The following is a 27,563-nucleotide window of genomic DNA, read 5'->3' as shown; positions in this document are numbered from 1 at the left end:
GGGCCCGCCCACCCTGCGGCCGGCTCTGCGGGCGGGGCGAGAAGGGCGCACGCAACTGCGGCTCCAGCGGAGCGGGAGCGGAGCCGACGCGAGCTCACAGCCCCGACCCCGCCCCGCAGCGCCGACTCGGGCTCGGGCTCCTCCCGCCCGCCCGCGCTCGCTCCCCTGCTCCCCTCCGGTCGGCTGCGCGGGCCGCAGCGCTTTACCGCTCACCATGGCCAGGCTGTTGGCGCTGCTTGGCCCGGCGGCCAGGGTGGGCGCCCGGGTCCGGCCTTGCGCCCCCCGGCTCCTGGCCGCCACCGCCCCCGGCGCCCCGCCGCCCCTGTCCCTGCTGCTGCGCCGGCCCGGGCCAGACGTCCCGTTGCTGCGCGCGGCCCTCGGGGACAGCCGCGGCCACCAGGTAAGCCACCCCACCCCCCGCCCCGGCCTCCTGACGCCGAAGGAGAGCATTGCACGGGCAACTCCCCAAGATCGAGCACTCCAGGGTGCCCGAGGCCCCAATCCTTCTAAGCCAAGGACACGATCTTCAGCCGGAGGATCCGTTGACAGCCGGAGAAACTGAGACTCGGGGAGATTTGGTGATCTACGCAAGGTCACAGTCGCCAGCGGGGCCCCAAGTTCCCAAAGCGTCGGCCGGTACGACGGTGTAACCTGGAGAATTGTAGGTGGGGCCGGGACTTGGGGTTAACGCCGTCCCCCGGCCTGCGGAATTGTTTCCTTTTGAATTCACGCTCGAGCGGCCTCAGGGGGCCAAGGAGGAGGGCTGGGGTGGTGCTATCTTTACCCCCTGCCAGCACCTGCTGCTGCTCCCTTTTATCTAAACAAACGCGCAGGCCTCCTTGTCACACTTCAGGCAGGACTCTCGCCAGACACATAGTGTCCTTTCATTCTGATTCATTTCGATTGCCTCCTAAGTATGGTTAGTGAAAACTGGTTTCTATTCGGAATAGTAATACAGACTTCCCATTCTTAAAAAACCTATTCGTTTTGCTTTTTTTAAGTGGGGCTCCTTAAAGAAAAGCAGTCATAAGGAGTGGAGTCTGGAGGTACAGGACCAGCAGGTTGAGACACGCAGACCCCAGCTTTCTGCAGGCCTAGTGCCTCAGGCTTTGCGCTCGGCAGTTCCCTTGCCTGGGGAGGATCCCGGCCCCTCACTCCCCAGCAATGCGACCTCACTGAAGGCCTCTGAGCCTGTTTGCTGACCTTTCAGAGAGCTAAACATAGGACCTTCCACAAGAGTTTGGGGGACAATTCCATGAGCTAATAAAAGCCTGAGCACAGTGCCAACACAGCCAGAGCTCCCTGGTCGAATATTCCATGGAGACATAATTCATGCATGTACCATGCCTCCCTCACAGATGGAGAAACTTCCTTCCCTACCTACTGCCTCCGTCTGAGGCCTTAAATCTTGTCTCTAAATCCTGAGCCCAATGCAAACAGCTGGCTGCCTCCTGGTGATTCTCCATGGTCAGCCTAGCTGTCCCTTCTTCCAGGAAGTCTTCCGTGACCACCAGTGGTGCCTTGGCAGTGATGCGTTCCCTGGCCTCCAGCCAGATGTGTGTGGATCCCCTCTGCACTCATCATCTAGAGTGGTCTCCTGCTTCCTTGTCTGTCTTGTCAGCCACGTCAGCCTTGTCCCCTGCCCAGGTCCTGTTGGGGGTGGGGGGTTCATGTGAGAGAGACTGGTGATGAGTGTGGTCTCAGACTCCCTCCCTGTATTCCTGTCTTTATTTACTAGTTCTGTGGATTTGGGCAAATTCCCTCACTTCTCTGTTTCTCAGTTTCCTCATCTGTAAAATGGGATGTTAATAATTCACATTTTATAGAGTGAGTGTAAAGCGAGGTAGGCACGTCCAGGTATCTGCTACATTCTAAATTACTGTTAGCTACTATTATTATCATCACAGTAAATGTATAGAACCACATGAGCTATGAGCTAAAATCCCATGAGCTATACTTGCTTCTCCTGCTTTCTGGTAGATGAGCAGGAGATCAGAATTTAAAGGAAGTTAGTACACCAGATACTCATCTCCCTGAGAAAAATACTTCCCCAGCAGGAGAGCAGATGGAGGGAGGTCTCCCCCTGCCAGCTGCTCCTGGCTACCCGCAGGTACTTCATTGTTGATCACTGGGAGGAAGGAGTGCAGTGCCCAGCCATGGTCTCCAAATATGCCAGGCATTCAATAAAGTGCCTGAGAGACACCCCCACCTCTGCTTCAGCAGAGAGTCTCTGCTCCAACTGAGAAGGAGGTAAAGCCAAAGGAGAAACTGGCCTTTTCATTTACTGTGATTCAATGTCATGTCATGGGCAGGGCAGCCCAGCCTATACCCACTTACCACTTACAGGAGGGAAATCTTAGGCAAATGACTTGCTCTCTCTGAACCCCAGTGTCCTCATCTGCACCAGTCCTTGCTCACACGCTACCTTTGCAGGAGCCCTCTCGCTGATGACCTTTAAAGCTGTAGCATCCCTCCTAGACTTACCTGTTGGACTCCCACCCTGGGTTTCTCCATAGTGCTTGCAGCAGCCCTGAGAGTTTCTTCTTTGTTTACCGTTCCGCCTCGTCTCCTAGACCATAGGCTTCCTGAGGGTGGGTTTGTCTGTTTTGTTCATTACTCTGCACCATACACACTTAGAGCAGTGCCTTGCACAGAGCGGGATAAGTGATGGCACAGCATAGTTGTTAGGAGCAAAAACCTTGGAACCAGACTCGGCAGGTTTGGATTCCAGCTGACAAATAATCCCCAGGTGATCCTCAGAAAGTTACTCAACCTCGCCGGGCTTCTAGCATCCTCTTCTGTTAAGTGGGGATGACCACAGTCCCTTTCTCACAAGATTGTTGTGAGGATTTTATGAATGAATATTTTCAAAGTACTCAGAACAGTGCCTGGTACAAAGTAAATACAATGTAGTGCTTAGTATTAACATTACTTATTGAATGAATGAAAATAGGTGTCACTCCAGACAGTGTAACTTGTGAACAAGATCTATGGCTCATCCTCAAACTTTCCTGCTCCTCCTAATACAGCCTTTTGTACTTTCATAAATACTGGTGGCAGGGAAGGGGGCATCATAAACACATGTGTATGAAAGCAGATACAGGGGATGCACAGGTTACAGGCATTCACCGCAGAGCCTGACATGTCACAGGTGCATCTGATGATATCTATCAAAAAAATGAATGACAAGTTCCATTCCTTGCAAGTCACCCCCTCGTGATATCCTGTATTTCTAGCTGCTTTAGTCTCCCCCAGGGTTAGGAGGGACATGCCTGGCTCACAAAATTCCTTTGATCAAGATAAAAGGAAGAAAACTGTCCAAGTAAAATTCTCATTCTAGAAAGTTAAAAACTAACCATGGTGCTGGCAGACACCACGTGGTCCATTGTGTCTGAATGTTTTGTCCCTCCCATTGTCATGCTGTAGATGCTGGTTATTCTGTAGCTGGAAGTCTGGCTGCCTCTTTATTTTTCTTTTATAGCCAAAAGTCTTTTTTGCCAGAAGAGAGATTGTAAAGAACAGGGCCCTCAACAGACAGCTATGCTCAGTCCTGCTGAATGGAGATGAGGCATAATTAAGTTTGGTTGGGCCCAGTGTCAAGACTGGGAAATGAAAGGGGTTTCCGCCATCATCAGCCTCAGAGTATTGTTTGGACTTGAACTGCAGACTGCAAACTGTTCGGCCCATCAGCACCCGCCATCTGGCAGCGCTTCCTCAGAGCTAAATGGGGTGGGACCTTGTTTATCAAAAAGAAGCTGAACTCCCGGAAGCGGTTCTGGCTGGTGGGTGGCAGAGGCCAAAGGCTGTGAGGAAAGGGAAGGTTACGTGTGCTGACCGGTCTGAAGGAGACTGAATACAGCTGGCCTTCCCTCTAGAGCCTTGAGGTTCTGGAGAAGTGTCTTTAGGAATATTCAGCTCAAAATGAACATGACGGGAATCTGCTGACACTGTGCAGGCCATGTGGCCTGGCAGTGTCCGAGCAGAGATCAGTCCGGACACCGCCATCCAGTTCGTTGTTTGCCCCTGAACCTCAGTCTCTCTTCTGTCAAAGTGAAAGCAACAGAGGGGCCCACATCACAGGGTTGGGGGCTGGCTTTTATGAAATGATGCCTTTAAAGTGCAAAGCCCAGCACCTGGCTCAGTAGAAGGGCCTTTCCTGAGGACATCAGTGGTTTTCCTAAAACCTTTCAAAAATGTTATGCTTTCCTGCCTTTCAGAACTCAAGACTCTGGGGTCTCTGGGCTCTCAGCCCTGACACTGGATCTCAGCAGGCCCTTCCCTTGTTTAAGTCTGTTTTCATAAGCCTGAAATAACACGCAGAATTCAGAACTAAATGCAGCGATGTAATACTGTTCATCCCCACCCCGTGGCCTTAACCCTTAATTCCCAGGGACATGAGCAGCCTCTAATGAAACTGAGGTTAATTCCAGGACTGAAGCTTCCAGGCTGGTGTCCCCGGTCAGCTGCACAGCAGGTGCATCTGAGGACAGCCCTCCTGCAGAACGTGCCAGGGGCAGAAAGAGCAGGGACTTAACCTGGCACCCCTGGGTGATCACCTGGGCAACTGATAACTAATCCCAGTGCCCACGCCTCACCCCAGAGGCCTCTATAAAACCAGAGGCTGGGTGGCTGGACACAGGTACAAACTGACCAGCAGTGCCTGGGCCACCTGGGACTCCGGAGAAAAGCAGCATCTGGGGACTCCCCCAGGATGTGCTCAGTCCGAGCCGGTTGGGGCCAGGCTGTGAGATCCCCCGGGTCATGTGCAGCATGACTCTAGGCCCCTGTATTGTTTCATTTTTATTATGGGGGACCCTGCCCCTACCTCCTGGGTATTCTGGGCTGGCCCGCTCTTCCCTCTTGCCTTTGAAGTGTGACTCAGCTGCAGCATGCTCTAAAATACGAGGAAGAAGCCATCCTGCAGAGTCAATAACTGGAACTGGCTGACCCAGATACAACCTGCCGAAAAGAGCTCTGAGGTCTGTAGATTCAAGAAATCTTTTGATTAAAAAAAAAGCACTCGGATTGAGAAGTTTCCATTTCTAGGGTTTTTTTTAAATCCAGTGTTGTTCAGTTTTTTTGTTTCTCCCAAACATTCCTGGCCCTGTAGGTACTCAATCAATGTTAACAGACGCCACATGCAATGAATTGCTTCCGTACAGATCCCAGCCAGTGTATTCATGGCTCGGGAATCAGCCGGCCCTTCATCTGTTCAGATCTCACGTGAAATTTTGATTCTGGAAGTAAATATACCACTGCCTCTGCTCATTTTATTTTGCATCTCCTTGTCCTTGTTTTAGTCAGGCACTCAGGTTGTGGACTGAGACACCCTGGGTTCTAGAAAGTCTTGGTGACTATGATTGGCCTCCTGAAGCCCATGTTGCTTCTCTGTAAAGTGGGAAGAACAAGAGAACCTAGAGGGTGGTTGTGAGGATGGCAGCAGACAGCAGATGGAGAGAAGCATCCGAACGCTGCCTGGCTCAGAGAGAGTGCTCAGTAAAGTATCGCCGTCCCTGGGACAGGAGCCCTAGGATTTCAGTTACTGTTGCTGCTCTAACAGCTTTCCACAATCCCAGCAGCCCAAAACCACACACAGTTAATATCTTATAGTTCTGGAGGTCAGAAGTCCAAAATGGGTCTCACTGAGCTCAAGTCAAGGTGTCAGCAGGGCTGGCAACTCCTCGAGGGTCTGGGGGAGAATCCACTTCCTCTTTTCCAGCCTCCTGCACTCCTTGGCCTGTGGCCCCTTCCTCTGACTTCCGCAGTGGAGCATCTTCAAATCTCTAATTCTGCTTCTGATTCATACCTTCCTGCCTCCTTCTCTTCACTTATAAGGACCCTTGTGATTGCATTGGTCCCACTCAGAAAACCCAGGGTGATCTGCCTATTGCAAGAGCTTTAACTTAATCACAGCTGCAAAATCTTTTCAACCGTGTAGAAGAATACCTTTTGCCAAGGCAGCATATTCACAGGTGCTGGAGATTAGGACCTGAGCCATCTCTGGGGCCATCGTTCTGTTACCCGTACCCAGTACGCAGCCTTTCATTGTGCTTAGTGGCCCAGTGGGCACTGGCCTCAGCTGAGTAAGAAGGGTGATGATCTCATTGGGTAGGAGTAGAACTCTGCATGAGTATGGAAGTTGGCGATGGCCACGAGTACCCTTGCTTCTGCCCTCGAGTGTCTCCCCTTCTTTGGTTTGTACACAGGACCCCAGCAAAACCTGTGCAGCCACGGGCAGCAGTGTCAGCAGCACAGACGGGAGAAAGCAAAGCAAGTCACAGCAGCTGAAAAAGGTTTTTCAAGAATACGGTGCAATTGGTGTGTCACTGCACATTGGAATCTCACTCATCTCCTTGGGCATATTCTACATGGTTGTTTCAAGGTAAGACTTTTGACTAACAAATAATTGTTTTTGATTGTCACATAAGTTCTTTGTAAGAACTCGTTCCCTAAGACTTTTTATTCATTTAGCTACTTTCATCACATTTTAAAAAATATTGTCATTTTATATTCCCTAATTTCATCCCTTGCTGCAATAATTTTTTTTGCCTCTTTCCCCTCCAGTGGCGTGGACATGTCCGCAGTCCTGCTTAAACTCGGATTTAAAGAGTCACTGGTACAGTCAAAAATGGCAGCGGGCACAAGTACCTTCGTGGTGGCCTATGCCATCCACAAGCTGTTTGCACCTGTGAGGGTCAGCATCACCTTAGTGTCCGTGCCCTTGATTGTCAGATATTTTCGGAAAGTGGGATATTTTAAACCTCCAGCTGCAAAGCCTTAATGAACTCTCCAATCGTGGGCTGGAAACCCTATTTCTTGTAAACTACACATTTTAGACTGGTATTAGGGTTGTAGAGGGGGAGGGGGCTTGGGGCATGGGAGTGGGAGCAAGGGGCTAATAGCGCTGTTCTCGTGGATAATTTTCACCTCTGCCAGCCAAATTCAGGTTTTTGAGTAATTGTAATATTTTGCTTTATGAATTTTGGTAATGCTATTCATCATAGAGCTTGTATACATAATCGAAAATGTCAGCAATACAGCACAAAGGTGTTGTCATCTCAGATAAAACTATTAGCCCACGAAATGTTCCTTCTGGAAGATCATTGGTGAGGGTCTGTCTGCAGAAGCCCCAGGGGTTAGCCTTTGCTCAGGTTCTCACAGGGCAACAATTCATTAAGCCAGTTTTTAGAATTCCCCTTCCTCCAATATTTGTCAGGCTGCCTGTGGTTTAATATGCAATATTCTGCAAAAACAGCTGCCAGCGCTCTAATTAATGAAGCAGAATTTAAGACTTAACAATATGTAATCTGGATCTAAATTAGCATCAATGCTTTGACATTTGTTAACACTTGTCTTGGGGAAAGAAAAATATTTTTGATGTGTTTCATTGATCCCAAACACCTTCCAATCTGGACATGATGGGACCTACCTCAGGTGGTTTTTCTTAAATTTCATTAAAGTAGGTCAGGGTCATTTGTCTCTTTTGGTAAAATTTGGGAACTTTGTCCAATAGTAAAGGCATCACCTGGCTGCTGATGCCCATTATCCAGGGGAATTGATGCTGCACATGGGGAAAGCTAAGACGAGGCTACCTAATCCTCTGCATCTCAACCTTAAGACATTCCAGAACTACTGTCACAACGTTTACATTGTTTGCTATTTGTATTTTTTGATAAAAGTACGCAAAAAAGATTTAGTATCACTCCCTAAGGAAAATTAGTAGCCCTTGTAAAAATGGGAGGCAACTGTGAAATACTATAAGCCCCAGAAGGCAGGCAGGTGTAATTAACATTCTACTAAGCCAGTTGTACTTGATCAAGGATGCCTGAGGCCCTTTCATCGCTGTTAGAGGCATTAGTTAAGAATAGAAATTCAAGTACACAGACCCAAGTGGAGACCTTGTCCTTGAAGAGGTCAGGAGCGGCAGTTCAGAGGAATTCCTTCCCATGATTCAGCGTCTTGCAGTGCTGCCCTTGGGCGGTACAAGTGCCCAGCACTTGCTCCACACTCTGGGAACCCAACTGAACCATTCCTGCCCTGCCCGGGCAGTCAAAGGAGTTGCGTCTATCTTTCTGGGTCTTGGTTTTGGGGATTTTTTATTTCATTTGTGACAATCAGAAAACCAAAGCAACTACAAACTGACTATCCTGGTTTTACCGAGATTCGGCTGTTGACAGTTCTCTGGTTAGCCCAGAGTAACCCACGTCAATCAGTTAGTTCAGTTACAAGAATCTTTGTGGGATAAATTCTCCACTTGCACTATCTTTAAAATGGACCCTTATTTTTTTCCCCCATTTAAATCAATTAGCCCATTGCCAAAAGGTTTTGCCAATATACAGTTGCCTTTCTGGGATCTAATTCCAAGGACATCTATGCAGCCAAGCAACATGATCTAACCAGTGTGACGTAATGCTTCCTGTGGTCTGGTCCTTTATGAAATACTTAGCTTCGGGCTCCTAACCACCTTCTATGCCAGTCTCCCTACCACTCAGATTCCTCGTAATGCCTATGCAAAAAAAGCTGACAGTGGTTCCTACAAGCTTAAGGGCTTACATCTTAAAACTTTGATTCTAGATTTGGGATGATGGGAGTGGACAGAAAGGGCGAGCAATAAACCTAGTTATCATACCAAATAGCCACAGCGTTCTCTTCTAAGCCCCGACTGCACTCCACTCTGTGACCATGGTCAAAACAGAATAGAATAACGAGAGGATGAGGTGGCCAGCAGGTCAGGGAGCTAGAGTGCTATGTGAATTCCCCAGCAAGATGTACAAATTGCTTGTATTTACAGTTTTTATAGAACTAGGGGAATAAAACTAATGATCTATTTTGAAAACGTAAGCCATTGTTCACCTCATTTTTTTATCTGACAAAATGAGCAGCTTAAATTCTGTGAAACACAATAAATATCTTTGTAAAGTCTATGAAGAACTTTTGATTTCTCTTCCATTAAGCCGAAACTGCTGATTATGAAGCAACACTGTGTGACCAGTTTATTAATGTTGTGCTATTATAATGAGCTATTTTCTTTGCTTCTGTGGGATTCTGTTCGGGGAAATGACAATTTAGCTATTATCACTGGAAAAGTCAGTCCCATCATATTAACTATAACTTGAGTGGATGGCACATGAAAATATCACTACCTTGGGGATGTAAAAGTTCAGCTCAACTGTGGGAAGCAAAGCTCCTTTGTCCCAAGGGGCCTAACTGGACAATTTCACTCAGTTGTGTTTTGAAGTCTCCATGACTACTTCATCAACTTTGACACAGAAGCTTTTCTGCTGGCCACCTCCTTATCTTGAGACATTTCTGATATCTAGTTGCTTGCACTGAAAGTCGGCCATGAAAGCCTATTTCTCTACTCTCCTAAGTTCAACACTTCCATTTTTCCCTTCATCATTGTTAAGTTCACATCTGGCTGATGAGCAGATGTGGGCAGCTCCTACGCAGGAGGAGCCCATAGAACAAGAGACCAAGCAAGGGCTAGACCAGCTGCTCTCATGGCACCTGCTCATTTCTAGGCCAATAGAGCACAGGAGGTGAAAGGATTACTCATATACTCGATAGATTTGTGTACATTGCGTTTAAAGTTTATACACATACTGTAACTCCAATGTAAAAAACTTTTAAAGCCACCCAGGTGTCCCATGGGAGCCAGGTGACAACAGGAACAAAGGAAGCCTCTACGTGCCGTATCAAAGGCGGCAGGCTCCCACATTCATAAGCCACAAGGAACACAGGTTCCACCCAAATCCCTCATATGGCTGGAATGAGGGATTCCTGGTGAGCAAACCTTCCCCCAGCAGAGACTCAAGAAAAAGGCCACACTTGGAAAATCAGTTTGCAAAGAACTAGTTCACCCACATGGACGTCTTTGCCATCTTGTGGAGAACATGGTCAGAGCCCACAGGTGGGCAGGTGTGGATGTGGGTGACTGACCCCTTCACCCCATTTCCCATCCTGACCACCTGCAGCTCTAGGGGACTCCTAAAGGGCCCCACTCGGCTCAGCCAGGAGCACCCACTTTGGTGAACTAGTGCTGATTGGTCAGGTGATGGCCCAGATGAGAACCCACCAAGAAGCCCAGCCGAGCTAGGTTATTGTCACACACTGCACAATGCCCCTTGCTGGGTATAGGGATTAACGTTCAGGGGACAGGACACACAGGACAGGCTGTGGGATGAAGGGCACTGGCTGCCCCCACACTCAAACTCTGGTACACCCTCCACCACCCAGCGAACAGGGTGCTGCCCACATCCACGCCATGTTCCCTCCTGTTCCCCTCAGGCTACAGAGACCTATTGCCACACCTGCCTCCCACCTTTAAATCCTCCTTGTCCTTCAAGGCCAGCTCAGATGCCACTTCCTCTGGATGCCCCTCCCACCTCCTAATTACCCCCTACAATTTGCCTGCTGACTTCTGGCCTCCCCCATGGTCAGTGGTCACCGTAAGCTGTGTCCCCAATCACTGTAGGGTGGGTGAGGGAAGGGCTAGGTGTGCTCACAGGCCAGGCTAGTGCCAGAACCTCAGCCCTGGCAGCCCCACACAGGAACCCACCCTCCCACCTAATCCCAGGCTCAGCCCAGCATTTCTCAAAGCGTAGAAGGTGAAATGCATTATAATTCCCAGGTCATTCATATGAAGCTTTAATCATTTTATGTATGTCTTAATGTGTTTTATAAAAATTGTATGAATAAAACATCAAAACCAGGAGAAAAAAAAAGCCCTTAACATTCAGAAACAGCTGAGACGTTCTCATCTGTGTCCCAAGCAAGTTCCAAGATGGGAGTGGAGCTTATGTCCCTATTTTACAAAGCCTCCGACAGGAGATAGGCAGCTGAGGATTAGATGGACCATGCTTAGCAAGTATTGGACACAGAGCAGTCCTAGAGCGACGCCATGGAAGTAAATATACAAGTCTATACAGAATCTTTATTTTAACATTTAAAAGAATCACATGTTCATTCTGACAGCTTTGCCAAGTGCGGCCACCCAATAAGTTACACATACACTCAGGTACTTGGAAGGTTATTGCACAGCTCGTAAAGGATCGAGTCAGGGCAAAGTGACGACTTTGCCCACAATCGGACCATGAGTTCATCTTTCACAAGGTGATCTTACTGGAAACAGGCTGTGGGGTGGCTGAGTTGAACCTAGCCTCTGGATTATAAAACAAATGAAGTCAGCACGGTTCTCGTGGCTATTTTCACTTCAGTGTCATGTTTACTGACGTGGAACTTCTGGAGAGGGAGGTGAGGTAGTGCCTGCTCAGGAAAAACGCATTTTCTGTAGCACTCTCGCCTACAGGCAGGCACGCAGCACTAAGGTAAATGGCAGCAGCCTGTTCCTGACAGATACAGCAGCCATGGCTCCAGGATTCCTCCCCCTGCAAGATTCTAAGATTGTTTGCTAGTTGATTCTTTGTTTTGGCTATTTGATGTTTTTGATGAATTTGCCATAATCCAGGGGTGTTCAAGTACTTCTTTGAGAGTAGGCCTTTGGCTGGGATTATGCTTCAACAGTCTTGAAATGAGGTCCCTGGCTCCCTCTGGTACAAAGTCAGGGAATGTGAATTCAACCTGGAGTACAATAAGTGACAGAGTCACAAAACTTAGAATATAAATATTCAAGTGGGAGCCTATAGAAAAAGCTGATAAGGAAAGAATTCTACGAGAAGTGATGGCTCCTTTCTAGTTATGTCTTACCCGCGATATTCTCTTGTAGGTCTCTTGGTATGTGCTTGTCTCAAAAGGAGGCTTCCCAACTAAAAATTCATAGCAAAGGACCCCAAGGCTCCAGAGGTCTACCTTCTCATCGTGCATCCGGCCCTCGATCATCTCGGGGGGCAAGTAGTCCAGGGTGCCACACAAGGTAGTCCGCCTGAAAACGGAGGCAGGTTCAGGAGGGTGTGCTTCAGGTTTTATCACAACCGCTACTCGGAACCATTGACAATTACGCTAACATTGGGTACTCCTCCTAGGCCAGATCTTCTGTTAGGAAGCAGGTACAATTATAAATCCCCCATTTTAGGCAGGACACAGATTAAGAGAAATGGGCAACATCACAGAGCCAGCAACCTAGTTGAACCCCAACTTTGCCCAACTCAGAACCTCCTTAAGCAACCTAGGAAATTTAAAGTATCACTACTATGTAAAAGCAGCCATCCAAAGTTCTCTATACATACAATTTGGATTCTATTTTTGTTTTATATTACAGATATGCTAAGAAGCTTAACAGTCAGGTAACATTAATGACAAGTAACTAGAAACTGTCCCACTGAGAAAGCCCTAGGTTTGGGGTTATAGGTTCATGCTGCCTTCTCATATATCATTGGTACAAAAGAAATGCTGAAATTTGGGGAGTAGCCTATGAAGTATTCTTGCCAAAAATATTCTTTAGGCCTTTAGGCCCAACTTCCAGTTTTCAGCAAATAGAGGGGATGAAAGACCAAGTAACACCACAATCAGAAAAATGGATTTTAAATTGTGAGGCACCTAGTCTAAATTTAGACCAAAGACACAAATGCAACACGTGGACCTTGGCTGAATTCTGATTTAAAAGAACAGCTAGGAAGTTTTGTGGACAACTGGAGAAATCTGAACATGGACTAAGCATTAGACATTAACAAGGCTGTTAGTTCTCTTAGCAATAATGGCTGTATTGTAAGGACAAAGTCCTTACTCTTAGGAGACGCACACTGCCATGCTCCAAGGACAGCACGAGGTCTGCAACTTTTGAAGGTTCACCAAGGAAACAGACACAGCCAACCTGGCAAAAGGTTAACACCTGCTGAATGTAGGCACTGGAGGGATAGGTGAGTGATCAGCTACCAGTTCAATTCTCCATGTTGGGGTGAGATTTTACAACAAAGGTTGGAAATAAGCTGGGCGTGGCGAACCCTGAACCAGGAGCAAACACCACGTAGGTTTTCCCTGCTGTTCCTCTTTGCCGTCGGAGCTGGCGCTGTGCTAACTGCTGGTGCCCAGAGAGCACAGATGTTCACTCAACCGCATGGTAAGCTATGACCCGGGATTAAGGGGCTACCTCCCCAGGCATCCAGCCCTCATCGCCACTGAGATGAAAGAAATGCACCAGGTTCGGTTCTCAGACAACGGCACCCGGTAACCGGGGAGCTCCTAGTGCTGTGAAGGTTTAGGAGGTGAGGCCAAGTGATGTGCACTGGCATAGCTCACCCTTTTCTGAAACGGACATTTCTCTTTCCAATCATAATGACAACTGGACAGTGAATGGCCGGTTTGGCCCTGCGATACCACAAAGCCTACGATTCTTCACTGTGGTTTGCCCCGCCAGGTGCCAACCACTCCTACCAGTGACAACCAACTTTTTAAGAGCGACTGCATTCAGTGCATCATTGGAAATAGAAGAGGTCTGCAACAAAAAACAGAGTTTCCTCTTTCCGTGTCATCTATTTTAAGCTATACAATTTTTCTTGACTGGCTTAATTTTTCAAAGCAATAAGCCTTTCACCTTTTAAGACCTAACCCAAAGTTGACAAACTCTTATCAGTAGATGTGTACTTTTAAACCCCTACCTCACACAAGGCTTCAAAAGCATACTTGAGCCCAAATTAAAACAGTGAAGAATATTTTAGTTCTTTGAAAAGTTCACATAAAATTTAAACTGTTTTCGTTGCATTGATCTCTCTCTTTTTAGCTTTGAGAACAAAAAAGTACTATTCTGTTGACAAAAGCAGGCCCAAGGAGATCTTTAACCACTACCCTGAAAGCCCCATCCAGCCTAATTTGGGAGGTTCCCCAAAGAACTGCGCTCTCAGCTCTAGATCTCCACACGTGCTGCCCTCTGGAACCTGTCTTAGCCCAGCAAACAGCAAACAGTGCCCAGCAAACCCCACCCTCGCCCCACCCTGCCCTGCCACACACCCACACACCCACAGACTCATCTCCCACAACCATTACATCAGGCATTGCTCTCCCCTACACATCTTGCACTTCACCTGTCATCTATTTGCCATAGCTGTTACTTATTTGTCCCCTAAGGACATTAGCCTCTAAGGACATTAAGTATCTTTAGCCCCAGGACTGGGACACAATATATAAGCCAGAAGGGTTGCAAAATAAAATGTTCTTGAAGACACTTACTTTTCAGACCTAAATGACTCCAAAGCACCAAAGCATGTGTCTCAGTTGCCTGCCCCAATTCAGCACATCCCTGCTTAAAGTATTTTGTTCTTTCCTTCATGATTAGCCCCTGGGCTTTTGCTGAACCAAACACGTTCCACCTCTAAGGTGACGTACCTGGAGGATGGGGCATGTACCGACCACCCAAAATCTGCAATCTTAAGCTCTCCAGATGATCCAAGGAGCAGGTTCTCTGGCTTTATGTCTCTATGAATAACTCTCTTTGAATGACAATAAGACAGGGCATCTGCCAATTCTGTGATATACTATTTAAAAAAAAAAAGGCATTGAAATTCTGTGTTAGATTTTGTGTTTACACAATTTTAGACATCTCTTATGAAAGGAAGCCCACTTCGATTTTAACATGTTTTATAGGTTTTGTTTCAAAATAAAACCTATAAATAAGATTTGTTTATTTGAAGCTAAGAATTTACTCTAAGAACATCAGAGGGAAAATAATCCTGAGCAACAAACAGAAACTAAAAGCTGGCATACTGGCAGGTTAATAAATAGCATGTTAAATTTGGGGTTATACTAACTCATTAATCAGCTTAAAAGCACAAAAGCAAGTCAGCCCTTTTGTTAGTTTTGTTTCCATCTCAACTAAAGAAAGATCTAGTAAGCAAGTCCAGAATTTGCCTTAAATAGAGAAAAGAACTGTTGCTAGTATATCTTTAGCTCTGGCTAAAGTTTGAGAAGGGTTGTTTCTAAAGTAATTGCTAGACAGGACAGAACACTATTTTATACCAAAAGGTTTACTAAACAAATGGGTAGAAAGCAAATGCTATTGTCAGAAAGGACAATTTTCATTTTTCCAGCCAAAAGCCAGAGACCAAAATTTAGGCTATAATAAAATGAAAATGAAGCAAAGAAAGCTCCTCTACCTACACCAAATGTGAGCTGATGATGAAGAACCTGCATTAGAATTCCAGAAGGCAATGGACTTTCCCTGCTCGAACCTAAATAAGAAGATCTTAGTTAAATCAGCTCTCTAGCACCCACCTCTTCTACACCTCCAATATCAGATGCGGATACATGCAAAGTTCCCTAACATTTCTCCACAATTAGCTTTAGTTAATCAGAAAATGAAAATGAGTGTGTATGTGTTTGTGTGTGTGTGTGTGTTTTCAAATTACTAAGAAATCTAGAAAGAAACAATCTTTTATTTTAAATAACTATCTGCTTTCACTGGGTTAAAGAAACTCCATCTGGATTGAAGAAAACTGAGTTGTATAAATATTATTTGCCAATTAAATAAGAAACTAATTTGGTTAGCTAAAATTTTAAAAGAAATAAAATAGATTTCTACTTATCCAAAGGGCAAACATTTAAGTTTAAAATAGCATGTCCTCATTACAGGGACAAGACCAGAGGGCCACATGACAAAAATGCTATGATTTCAGATGGTAAAAGTAAAACCACCTGAACTTAATTCCATTTAAATCAATGCCGAAAGAAAATTAGCGTGCAAACTACGTACTACCCAGAGATCTCCACCAAGAACAACTCACTGTAACCACCACTCAACAGGCCGATCATCTGCCAATTCAACAAAAAACAGACAAATTAAGATTCTTCAACTTCTTTGAACAAATTAATTTCATTCACGTAATAAAGCAGTAGCACAATCCATTGAAAAAACAAAATCTGGTATGTTAGACTTAAGATTGAAAGCTTCTGCCCTGGATAAGAGAATGAAAAGACAAGCCACGGACTGGAACATCTGTAAAACACATGTGTGATGAAGGACTTGTAACCAAAATATATAAGAACTCTTAAAACTCAGTAAGACGACCAAAAAGGCAAAAAGTCGGTAAAAGATCTGCTTAGACACATCAAAAATGATCAACAGATGGCTAAGCACATGAAAAGATGCTCAACATGACATGTCATTAGAGAATTGCAAATTAAAACAATGAGATACCATTATACACCTATTCGAATGATTAGAAATCCGAAAGAATTGACAGCAACAATCGCTGGTGATGAGGAGCAACAGGCACTCACGCAGTGGGAAGAACCTGAAGGGCTGCATCTGCTTTGGAAGACAGTTTAACTGTTTCCTGCAAAGGTAAGGCGATCTTACCATACAAACAGCAATCACACCCCCAGGCATCTACTCAAAAGATTTTCAAGACTTATGTCCCATGAAAACCTGCGTGCACATGTTTATAGCAGCTTCATTTGTGATGAATGGTCAAAAACTGGAAGCAACCAAGATGCCCTTCAGTAGATGAAGGGTAAGCTGAGGCACACCTCCACGCGATGGAATATTACTAAAGGGTAAAATGAGCTATAAAGCCCTGAAAAGACACAGATGGATCTTCAGTGCGTACAGTTGTTCCCCACAGGCATAACTGTTTAACAATTCCGATACTACTATTCCCGCCCACCGCAACTGATGGATTGAGTGGATGGCAGAATCCAGGTGTCTCCGTGTTGGAGTGGGAGGCTACAGATGAGGAAAGACGGTTCGATGATCCATGGGGTTAGGGGCTCCAGTTTTGCTTAATATAGATACAGATGAATAAATACAGGAACATTTAGAGATATGTGTATATACACAGGTCACTAGCGCCTTACTTCCTTGCTCTGTCAGCTGAAAGCCCAGAAGTAATGACATTTCAACAGCAATGAGCAAACCTACCACCCAGATACTGGTTTCTAATAATATTTTCCAATAAAAGAAACCAGGGCTCTTTGGAGGAAAGGCTGATTCTAAGACTGGGATCAGAAATGTACACGATAAGGCGGGAGTATCCTGTAGTACCAGAAAGCAATGAAGTGCTTAAAAAAAAAAAAAAAAACCCATCCACCCACAATGCTGGGGGGTGGGGGTGTCAGAGGGCACAGGGACCAGGAGAAAGAGCTCCCAGTGAGCAAAGCTGGACTACTCTGAGCAAGAAAATATAGTACTGGATTATAACTCAAAGTATGAAATATCCATAAGTCCACATTATTAAACGATTGATTAAATAAATAAGGGAGAAGAGACCATCTCTGGTGCAGATGTCTAAATAATTTATGTAGACATTCTGCCCTACAGGACATGGGATACATCTCCTCCTGAAGTGTGGGCTGTGCATAGTGACTTCCTTTGAAAAAGCACAGTATGGAAAGACAGAAAGAGTCACTTCACAGTGGCGAAACCAGACAGACACTTCTCAGCTAGGTGATGAAGTCCCATACCCACCAGGACACGTCAGGTTAACAGTATGTGCCCTTGATATGTGATGAAAATCGTTTACCTCTGACCTTCCCTGGACCAATCATGAGAAAAACTAAGGAAATCTGAATAAAGTACGGGCTTCGGTTATTAAGTATCAATATTGGTTTATTAGTACAAATGCATCACACTAAGGTAAGATATTAATAGGAAAAATTAGATGTGCATTAATAATAGCAGAAAATAGGTCTATACTACCTTCATAATTATTCTGTAAATCTAAAACTATTATAAATTATTAAAAAGAAAAAAAAAGATGGCAACATTTATACACATTTCCACCAAAAATCAGCTATGGAAACAAACCAGCCACAATATCCCACCTGGTACTTAATTTATCTGTACATATGCTACAACTAAGCTACTTTGATTTTCCCATTTCAAATATTTGACACTATTAAGCCACCTTTCCATTAAGACAAAGCCCACTCTATTATAATGAAAGGTACACTGCTGTATAGGTCAGGTTTAGAGGAAACATAATTAGTCTGGACAATAAATGAAAACTTACGGTAGCAGTTCTCTGCTCATCAAATTTTGACAGTTTCTGAAGTTCCCTATAGACGGCGCCAAGAGGTGCATATTCTAGAATTAGGTAAACTCTGGTGGCATCATGGAAATAACCATACAGTCTGAGAATATTTGGATGCCTGCAACAAAGGACAAACATTCTAATACGTGATTTTGGAGCTGATACAATAAAATATACTAATATAAAAAAAAACAACCCTCATATGAAACCAATAGTGAAAATTGGTTCCACTCCCAGACTTCCACTCCCACCCCACTTGAGAATCTGAAACTGCTTACCTACTCTAAGAAAAATACACACATCCATCTCATCCGTCTATCAGTTTACATGCATTTCAAGGTATCAGTGAACGTCAGGTTTACTTAAGACTATTCAATTTCCTCTTTTATGCCATCTTATGGGGGGAAATTTCAGTTAAACATTAATTCTCTGAGAAGTTAAGAGACATGGCATTCCCACAGTAGTTTGATACCCAAACACTATTAGACAAACAACTTTTAGCCCATGCTCAACAATGGCAAGAAGTGTGCACCGCTGAGGACTCTGGCAGCTGATTGCACAGCCCATCTAAGACAGCAGCCCCTCAACTCCAGCCAGTTGTTGCTGAGCAGGGATACCAGCCTGATGTGCACAGGTTTTGAGGTATAAAAAAATTAATAAAAGGAAAAAAACCCATTGCCAAAGTCGAACTGCAGGCTGCCCATTTATGACCTCTGCTTAGAACTGAGTATAAGAGGTATACCCACAAAAAAAAAAATTTGCTCATATAATAAATTACCCCACTAACATAAACCTTCAAATGATTTTTCAAGACCAGAGCACTTAAGTCTAGATAAATCTTTGAAAAGTGACAACTTTAGTCACTCTTTGCAATACTGTGAAGCAGGCCTTCTTGAAAGTTTATAATTGTTTAACTCTTAATACTAAGTCTGTATACCATTTTTTTGACAACCAATCTGAAAACTTACCTAAGGTGGGATTGTATTTCTACTTCTCTTCTCAGCTGATGTTCAACTCCTGCTTTCTCCAACTGAACTTTAAATAATACTTTAAGAGCCAAGATAAACTTGCTTTGTTTTTCTCTCGCCAAATAAACATTACCAAACTTTCCTTTACCCAGCGGGCGGCCAATTTCAAAGTCTTCCAAAGCCCATTGCCTTCTAGGAAAGAATTTGAACATTTTAAAATGAAGAAAGCAAATATTTCCTAATAGTTTATTAATTAGTAGACATACCCTATAATTTTATAATCAAAGTTGTATTCAGTATACCCACCACAAGAACCGTGCCAATATCCACAATAAATGAACTGCCACAGACATTAACCCCCGTCCCCCACCTGCCACTGGCTGCACAGTGACAAGAAGCAACTGAGCTTTCAGAGCTGAAGCACACTCAGCGGAAGTGTCCCCAGGTGGTACTACGCTCTGGAATACAGACCTTCAAGCACCACCACTGAGGACACGCGCCAGGACTAGTTAAGTCATTGGAGAGGATGAACCCTTCAGAAGCTTCTGCAGGCCTCTTGCAAACTAACTACAGCCTCCTCGTCCATCCTGGAGTTGCTACCACTCTCTGGGGTGGAAAACCACTCTAGTAATGCAAGCAGGGCAGCAGGGGTGAGAACACTTGTACTCAGATTCTCAGCAAGCCTCCACTGGGCAGCAAAGGCAGAGCCCTCTGTGGCTTCATTCCTGGCTCCTCCTAGATTCCAGTCTAGACAGGTCAGAGATTGAGAAAAGCTTGTAGAAGATGTCTGAACATGACTGCATTTTGTTTTTAACAAACTTGCGCTTCTTTATAAGTGTAAGAAAAAAGTATAGAACCACACATAAACCACATGCAATGGTTACTTCTGAGGGTAGAGAGGAACTTTTACTTCATACATACTGTAAGAGATTCATACAAGCTTTTCCTAAATTTGAAAAATAGTAAGAAAAACTTAAGTACTTAGTCGACAACTGCCCCTAAAATTTCTCTTTTTTTTAAAGATTAGGAATTTGGAAACATTTATATTTTCTAAATGAAAATATGAAGACCTGTTTATTTTTTAAAGAGTTCCCATAATTAAATTTGCCATTAAATAGGGTATTCTAATAGATAATAGCACAAAACTTTGTAAATAAGATGAAGCTTACTTTTTGGATTCTTCATTTTTCTGTTTTGACACCAGTTCCTTTTCAGAATTATTTCCTGTATAGAATAAGGTGAAAACCTGTTTTCAGAATAACTATGAAGAATAAGTTAAAAACCTATGAAAAGAGATAAATCAAAGAATGGTCACCAAATATTAATGGTATTTCCAGAATGATCCATCTGGGCTCTTTTTAGTTTTTCTTTATAGATAAAGACTAACACACCCTAACCTAACTTCTACCAGGTGAAGTCTCTATAAATTTCTACAGTGAAGATGACCGCTTATACATACATAGTCAGGCCCTCTGATAACTTAAAAAACTTAAGACTATGCAGATTCTCCCTAAAGCCTCAGTCTCCAAATAAAGAGCTTCTACAGCAAAAATACCAATCTTCCCACCTCTGACAAGCTCCCCCCGCATCACCCTTTCCCCAGCAGGTGGAGCAGCCAACTGTCCATAGTTTACATACAATTATGAACAATGCAACAGACATAAAGTCAGCCACCCTTCTTCTCCACTTTATTAGTTAGCAAAGGAAAATATAAAAACATAAAAGCCAATTTAGCAAAATGTATCCAACAGGGGGCTAATGTCACTATTTCATTAGCCAGAGCTAATGTGAGACATTTCCATTCATCTATGCCCAGCACCTCAAACTCCAACAGCAGCACAGTATGCTCTGCTCAGATAGTCAAACGCAAACCTGAACTAGTTTTTCCCCTTGTGGTTCACTAGCTCGATATATACAACCTCCATCCCTGTGTCTAGTTCATTGCCCACTTCTATCCAGTCCACGTCCTAAGGAGGGACTCGACTTTGTCCGCACCTCTCCAGCCTGGCTATGTCTTCCAACAAGTTCATGCTTCTGTCTCAGCTGCCTCCTCTGGAAACTAAGTTAATAATAACCCTACTGCCTTCATAGAGTGGTTATGAGAACTGGATGAGAACACGGATGAAGAAGGCCTCAGAGCCTGCCGTTAGCCAGGAGTGGCCACCGTGACCCGACCCCAGCCAGCCTCAGTCCATCCGCATGCCGACTTCCCTCCACGCTCCACAACCTTGGAATTTCTCAGTTCCCCAATCGTACCATGTATTCTTAGCACAGGCCTGGCCCACAAGAGACACTGTTACTTCAATCTGATTATCCAATTTCTCATCCTTAATAGAAATGATATAAAAGCTAGGGTTCCAAACAATAAACACAAGTCTACAGACTTGCTTTATTTTGGCATCTAGAATGAATGACTATTCGATTTGAGTCTCAAAAAGCTGATTTACCAGGGGCTGATGGCTGGGGCTGCTCACTCTTCTGGGTATTATTCAGAGGCCTAGAGACAGGACGAGGGACACTGGTTGCCTGCAACTGCTTCTGCTTCAGATTCTGAACCGCTTTGTGGCTGGAGATAAGCTTTTGTGCTTGTGAAGGAACTCGCTGGGAGGAATTCAAAGGACACAAGACCCGCTGGGCCTGGCCACTATTTGCAGATAACGGCTTCTGAGAAGCAAATTGAGGAGTCGCCGGAACCCGTTTTGGACCATCACCTAGTAGAACTGTAGTCTAGGTTGGGAGGGAAAAATAAAAGAGACTTCATGGTCTTCATGAACAAAAGCTGAATTTGAGAACTTCACAAAGTCTGTTTTCTAATAGAACAAACAACGAATGCTGTTAACAGATGGAAGGGGAAAGCGATTTTAGTCGGCCCTTCTGGAGGTATAGTCAGTATCTGGCTGAGAGAAATACCTAGTCGCTCCCTAACACCCCAACCCTAAGAGCCATCTGTCCATAAACAAATAGTCATTACCTAAACTTCCATCTACAGAGGGAGACATTAAACACTACCTAAGAATCTCAATAACTTGGGAATTATTATGTAGCTACAAGTTATAATACAGTAACTTGATACCAAATGCCCAATTCTATTGTAACTCCTTTGGCAATACATGATTAGAAAAAAAAGACTGAAATACATCAAAATGCTCAACAGTGGTTATCTTTGAGTGAAGAAGTTTTAGAAGACAATCTGAATTTTTATATTTGCCAGATTTTCCACACATAGCTTAATTACTATGATTATTCACTGCTTTTTCATTTTCCAAGTACTTATAAAATGGATCTGAGCCAGAAGAACTTTTGCAATTAGGAAACAAACACAGGGTCTTCAAGAAGTTATTACCAAGATATATGATGTACATGTCTGTAAATAGGGTATCACAAGCTTAAAAAATGATCAACTTCATTCTAAAACTGAGAGCTCCTCAAACTGAAACTGGGAGGTGGGGAGGTGGGGAAGCAGTGAGACTTCCCCTAGCTTCATCAGAGGCAATTTCTTCATAAATAAGGAAACTGCGGGAAAGGGAAGATTCAGAGTCTGTCATCAACTCACTGGTATTATTGCATTACAAGGGCGGGCTTCCAGTTTCAAAGTAAAAAGTCAGTAAGCTCTGAAATTAGCAGCATTCACAACACAGTAGGCATTTAGGCAATGACAAACATTTTAAACCAAGAGCAATTTAAAAAATAATCTTTACCTCAGGAGCTGAAAATCAAATACAGTGACTCAAGTTAGCCTTTTTCTAATTCGTCATTTTATATTTTCAGCCAGTTTAAAAAAAAGTATCCATTTATTTGAAGGTAAAGACTTCTAAAAACATACCCACCCCAACCAAAACAAAGAAAATCAAGGCATATTTATATTCTTTTGATTTCCTAGAAGGAAACACTATGCGGATTCCTCATATTAAAGATTTGTTATATGAAAGACTCATTCATCCAGTTGCTCACAACTGTTTGTTAAATACTAACAGCCAGGGGTCTCGCCTGGGTGAAGCCTTCCCAGATTCCAACATATCCCAGTTTGAACTGAGCACCCCTTCTCGGAATTACTCGGGTCCTGTATGTATTATAAGGCATGGTACTGGCTCACACACCTCCCCAAAGGGCTCTAGTTCCTCAGAGTCAAAGTCCATATGCTTTTCACCATTGTAACCCCTGCATCTGACACAGAACCTGGCTCAAAGTGGGTTCCCAGGACATGTTCACTAACATGCAGCTTGACATTCCTCTGAGCTTTCCATTCTCTGAATGGTGATCCCAGAACAAACTTTGGAAAGCAGTTAATTTCTGGCAAGCCAGAAAATACAGGCAAGTTTTGGGCCCATACTGTGTACATGATTGTCCCACATACAGTGACAGAATACAGATACTTAAGCCGCTAACTACAAGACAAAGCAGAACCAAATAAAAGTTACGGTGAGAGAATCAACAGAATATTATTGAATGCTAAGAAAAGTGACTGATTCACACCTAGGAAGGTAGTAGAGGCATCTAAGTTATAATCCAAAGTGAAGGTGGACAGAATTACAGATATGTAAGACCAATCTCCATTTGGGTTTTATGAATGTAATAGAGATTACCGATTATTCAATTTACCTTAACAGGCCCTGAAATGCAGTTGTCTTTAGATCTGTCCATGATGCCTAAAAAGAAAGAAGAACTTTAATATTACAAATCTACCTGCTTCAAAGTGTTATGCTAGATCACAGTTACTGCTGCTGATGAAAAGCTTCAACACACAGAATTTTACACTTTTTTTTTTGTCCAAATGGGACATAATGTTCAGGTGTGGGGCCTTCCCACTACCCTGCATCCCTTTCTCAACACTCAAACTTCACTCTAGAACTCCCTCCATCACCTCTAATGGATCACTTCCATCAGTCACACTTGCTTCAACACCTGCTGCCTTGAGAACAAAAAGGTCCTCTTTACTCCATAACTGACTCAAGCTATGACCACATCTCTCGCCTCCTTTTCAACAACAAAGCTCCAGAACAGTCACCCACACTGCCCATCTCTACTTCTCACCCTCCCTGGAACCCACTCCCATCAGGTTCTGTCCTTACTACTGCTGCCAAATCCAAAGGTCAATTCTCCACCCTCACCTTACACGCGTTCCGGGCAGCATTTGACAGGATCCAGCCTTCTTTTCCACTCTTTCCTTCACTTAGCTTGCAGATGTATTTCCTTCCTCACCAGCAACCTCCTTTGCTGGATCAGCCTCATTTTTACCAACCTCAGTGTCTGGGGTGACCTGGGAGTGAGTCACTGAACACCCCCTTCTCCACCCACACCATTCTAGGGCCATTATCCAACACTGGGGCTCTAAACATCTTTATTAAGGTAACTCATATTTGCATCTTCTGCCATAACCTCTTCTCTGTCAGACTCAGATAGCTAACTACCTGCTCAGGACACCCCAAGAAAGGCCTGAGAAGTCTGGCAGACCCAACACATCCAAACATAATCTCTTCTCTCTTCCACACTTTTCTCCTCTGCTCATGGAAACACCCTGAGTTCAAGCCCAGAAACACACTGTCTTTTTCTAGCTACACTCACTCCCTAAGTAAGCTCATCCAGTCTCCTAGGTTTTCACTATCATTTGAAAGCTGAGGACCCCCAAATTTCCATCTCCAGCCCAGACCACTCCTCTGATCCCCTATAACCTACACATCACCACCTGATAATCTAGGTGGCACCTCAATTTTAAGGTCCCAGACTGAAATCCTGCTCTCTCCCCACGGGGCCATGATCTCAGACCTGTTCTCATAGAAGCCCCCATCTCAGTTGATGGCTAATCCATCCTCAGTTGCTCAAAATCAAAAGTCCTAGTATAATCTTTTACATGGTTCTCCCTCAAACGCCATATCTCATCTGTCAGCCTATCTTGTCAGCTCTACCTTCAGAATCACTGCTTGCCACCCTCAATACCACCACCTGGTCAAACCACAATTTTCTCTCCCCTCAGTTATTTGCAACAGGTTCCCAATGGTCGTGTAGCCTATTACAGTCCCTTCTCAACACTGCACCTAGTGATGCCATTAACAAGTCAGATACATCGGTCCTTGGTTCAGAAGCACCTCATGGATCCACAATTCAAATTCAAAATCCTACTCACGTAGATGGCCTACAGAGTCTCAGAACATGGACTTTGACCACGTTCTGACTTCATCTACCCCTCTCTCTATTACACACCAGCCTTACAGAGCTCCTTTCTTTCCTCAAGAAGTCCCCTGCCACAGGGCCTTTGCACTTCCTGTTCCCTCTACCTATTAGGCTCTTCCCCCAACAAAAGTGTGGCCTGCTCCTTTGTTCCATTCAGGTATCTGCTCTGATGTCAGTTTCAGACCATCTCTCCTTTATTTTTCTTCATAGCCACGAACTAAACATCTTACACAGCATTATTTGTTCTTGTTTACTGTCTATCTACCCAGACTGAGATACCCGCTACCTGCTCAGCATCTCCAAAAAAAGTAAGCTCCATGAGAGCAAGGGCTTAGTCCCACCTTGTTCACTCCTGCCTCCCCAGAACCTGCCTAGCAAATAGCATGTACATCAATGTTTTCAGAATGAATTAACCTTTCACACAGCAAATCAATAATGAAAATAATGTATTAATACTTAATAAACTCATACTGTGAGTCAGGCACACCAACTATCCAGTAAGTGGAATATAAACTCCAAGAAAGCAGACACCTTTCTGTATTCTTCTTACCCAGGTGCTCTTTGAATTCTAGATTCCAATCAGAAACCTCTCCTCCCCCCCTGCTTTCACATCCATTTTACAAACAAGCAAATATTAACTCCACCCTGAAGATGGGAACACAGTTAAAGAGCCTGCAGTCTTTATGTCAAGCAGTGCGTTAGTAGAAATAGACAAAAAGGAAAAGGAAATATACACTTGTGTTATGAAAAAGTTGGTTTCATGGGTGCCCTAATGTTTTCTTCATTTTCCCTAACAATTACAAGTAGCAGGCTGATGAGATCACATAGGCCTAGAGATGTTTATTCAGCCATCTTCACAGAAGCTATAGACATTTGTTCCAATTTAATATACCTTCCTTCTCAGAGAGATGAAATAGTAATAGTAAGCAAAATGGAGTAAGACTCTGATGCAGAAATTCTGGAGAGATTGCCGGGAACACTGCTCAGGTAGTTCTTTCTGGTCCACAGCCAGGATCAGACGCCTTCACAAGATCCCGGCAGCTCAAAGCGGACAGCCTGCCATTCTAAACAGGAAAACTGTTAGATAAATAGCACTGCGGGCTTCGACTTTTCCTTCCTTCGTCAAATCTGCTAATGTCTGCCTTAAGGAGAGTGGAAAGGAAATGAGTATGTTGCCGAGAAGCATTTAAGCCAAAGAACAAGAAAAATTAAGAGGAGACATTAAAAGTCAAGGGCAGTAGCTACATGTACATCAGGAGGGCGCTTGTTAGAAATAGAGACTTTCAGACCCAACCCCAAACCTAACAAATCAGATGCATTTTAACGTCCCCAGATGACTAGTATTTGCTGGTCCGGATCACTAGTCTCAGAAACACATGAAAATCCCTTGGAGAGCTTGAAAAAAATACAAACACTGCAGTCCTATGCCCAAGGGCTTCTGATTCGTTATATTTTTAACAAGAATGGTTCTACCTTTTTAACAAGAAGCCTCAAGTAATCCTAGTAAAGGTAACCCAAGGTCCACGGTTTGAGAAGCACTGGCCCAGGAAGACCTCGAAGTTATTTATTCACCCACTCATTCAGCCAGCCGGGACGAGGGCCCTTTCCTGGCAGTTCTATCCAAAGCAGCCCCCCGTTAACCACCTTACCGCTCTATTTCCTAACAGTCTTCACTCTCGGGAGCCACTAGTTCGTCGGGTCTCCCCACCCCACTAAAAGTGAACTCCAAGACAGCAAAAACCCTCTGTATTTTCTTCTTACCCAGGTGCTCACGGAATACGGGAATTACATCAGAATTCGCGGTATTTAGTAAACATCAGGCGGCAATTAGTAGGGCGCCCGGGTACCGGGGAGCAGACGGGAGGGCGCCGAGGAGGCGCTGAAGGGACGGAGGGAAAAGGACAGGGACAGAAGGGAAGACAAGGGACGGAGGGGACAGAGGAAACCGAGGGGCCGAGGGAGGTCCCCTTGCCCCGACTGGATCCCTCCCGGGCCCCGGGACCCCGCCGCCCGCTTCCCTCCGCCCCGGTCCAGCTGCGCTCAAGGGCCCCCGGGGCCGGCCGACCTTGCCTTGCGCGCCAACCTCACAGAGTTACCCCAGGGTCTACACACCTGCCCGCTCCAGCCGCAGACCCAGGTCACCAACTCCTCCCGAGAACCCAGCCGTTATAATTCAAAGTCTTCATTTTAAATAGGAGTTAAAACCTCTAATTTGGAAGCTGATTGGTCTGGACTGGAAAGGCGCTGCTTTTTGATTGGTTCATAGCCCTGTAGGCGGCCACAGTCGCGTTCCAAGCCGAGACGGCGCGCAGGCGTACTTGCCCCGTAAGTCCCCGGAAGTGGCAGAGCCAACGGCCCGACAGATCCTTGGCGGTTCTACCGCCCGCGGTGCTCTCCGAGATCCAGCGTTTGTCGGTGAAGCAGAGCCCGTCGGCGTCAAGGTTGTCGCGTAGGAGATAGTCTGAGGAGGTAATCGAACCTTTCAAACGCGCCAGTAAGATGGCAAGAA

The 27,563-nt window shown here is 44.8% G+C and overlaps 2 protein-coding genes across 5 annotated transcripts; one reads left to right on the top strand and one right to left on the bottom strand.

Moving 5' to 3' along the window:
* The first annotated feature begins 34 nt into the window (after nucleotides 1-34).
* Nucleotides 35-8,931, top strand: FAM210B (family with sequence similarity 210 member B). The gene is made up of 3 exons (XM_017673412.3): nucleotides 35-400; nucleotides 6,207-6,382; nucleotides 6,565-8,931. Exons 1-3 carry the CDS (start codon nucleotides 215-217, stop codon nucleotides 6,779-6,781), a joined length of 579 nt encoding a protein of 192 aa, XP_017528901.2. The 5' UTR covers nucleotides 35-214; the 3' UTR covers nucleotides 6,782-8,931.
* A 1,988-nt stretch (nucleotides 8,932-10,919) lies between these two features.
* AURKA (aurora kinase A) lies at nucleotides 10,920-27,554 on the bottom strand. Of its 4 annotated transcripts, XM_017673427.3 has the most exons (10): nucleotides 27,167-27,554; nucleotides 25,947-26,118; nucleotides 23,486-23,532; nucleotides 21,334-21,613; nucleotides 20,056-20,110; nucleotides 18,887-19,078; nucleotides 17,898-18,036; nucleotides 14,278-14,426; nucleotides 11,707-11,881; nucleotides 10,920-11,580 (listed from the first exon to the last, which is right to left on the bottom strand). In XM_017673427.3, exons 3-10 carry the CDS (start codon nucleotides 23,525-23,527, stop codon nucleotides 11,398-11,400), a joined length of 1,215 nt encoding a protein of 404 aa, XP_017528916.3. In that variant the 5' UTR covers nucleotides 23,528-23,532; nucleotides 25,947-26,118; nucleotides 27,167-27,554; the 3' UTR covers nucleotides 10,920-11,397. The 4 variants fall into 4 exon arrangements, with proteins under 4 accessions (XP_017528916.3, XP_017528914.3, XP_073092515.1 ...); XM_017673425.3 differs by lacking the exon at nucleotides 25,947-26,118 and having other exon boundaries at nucleotides 27,167-27,553; XM_073236414.1 differs by lacking the exons at nucleotides 25,947-26,118; nucleotides 27,167-27,554 and adding an exon at nucleotides 27,120-27,138.
* Between the last annotated feature and the right edge of the window lie 9 nt (nucleotides 27,555-27,563).

The sequence above is a fragment of the Manis javanica genome, chromosome 5 (assembly GCF_040802235.1).
Source record: "Manis javanica isolate MJ-LG chromosome 5, MJ_LKY, whole genome shotgun sequence".
Lineage (NCBI taxonomy): Eukaryota > Metazoa > Chordata > Mammalia > Pholidota > Manidae > Manis > Manis javanica.
Note: the sequence above shows the minus strand (reverse complement) of the source record. Positions and strands in the feature narration are given on the sequence as shown.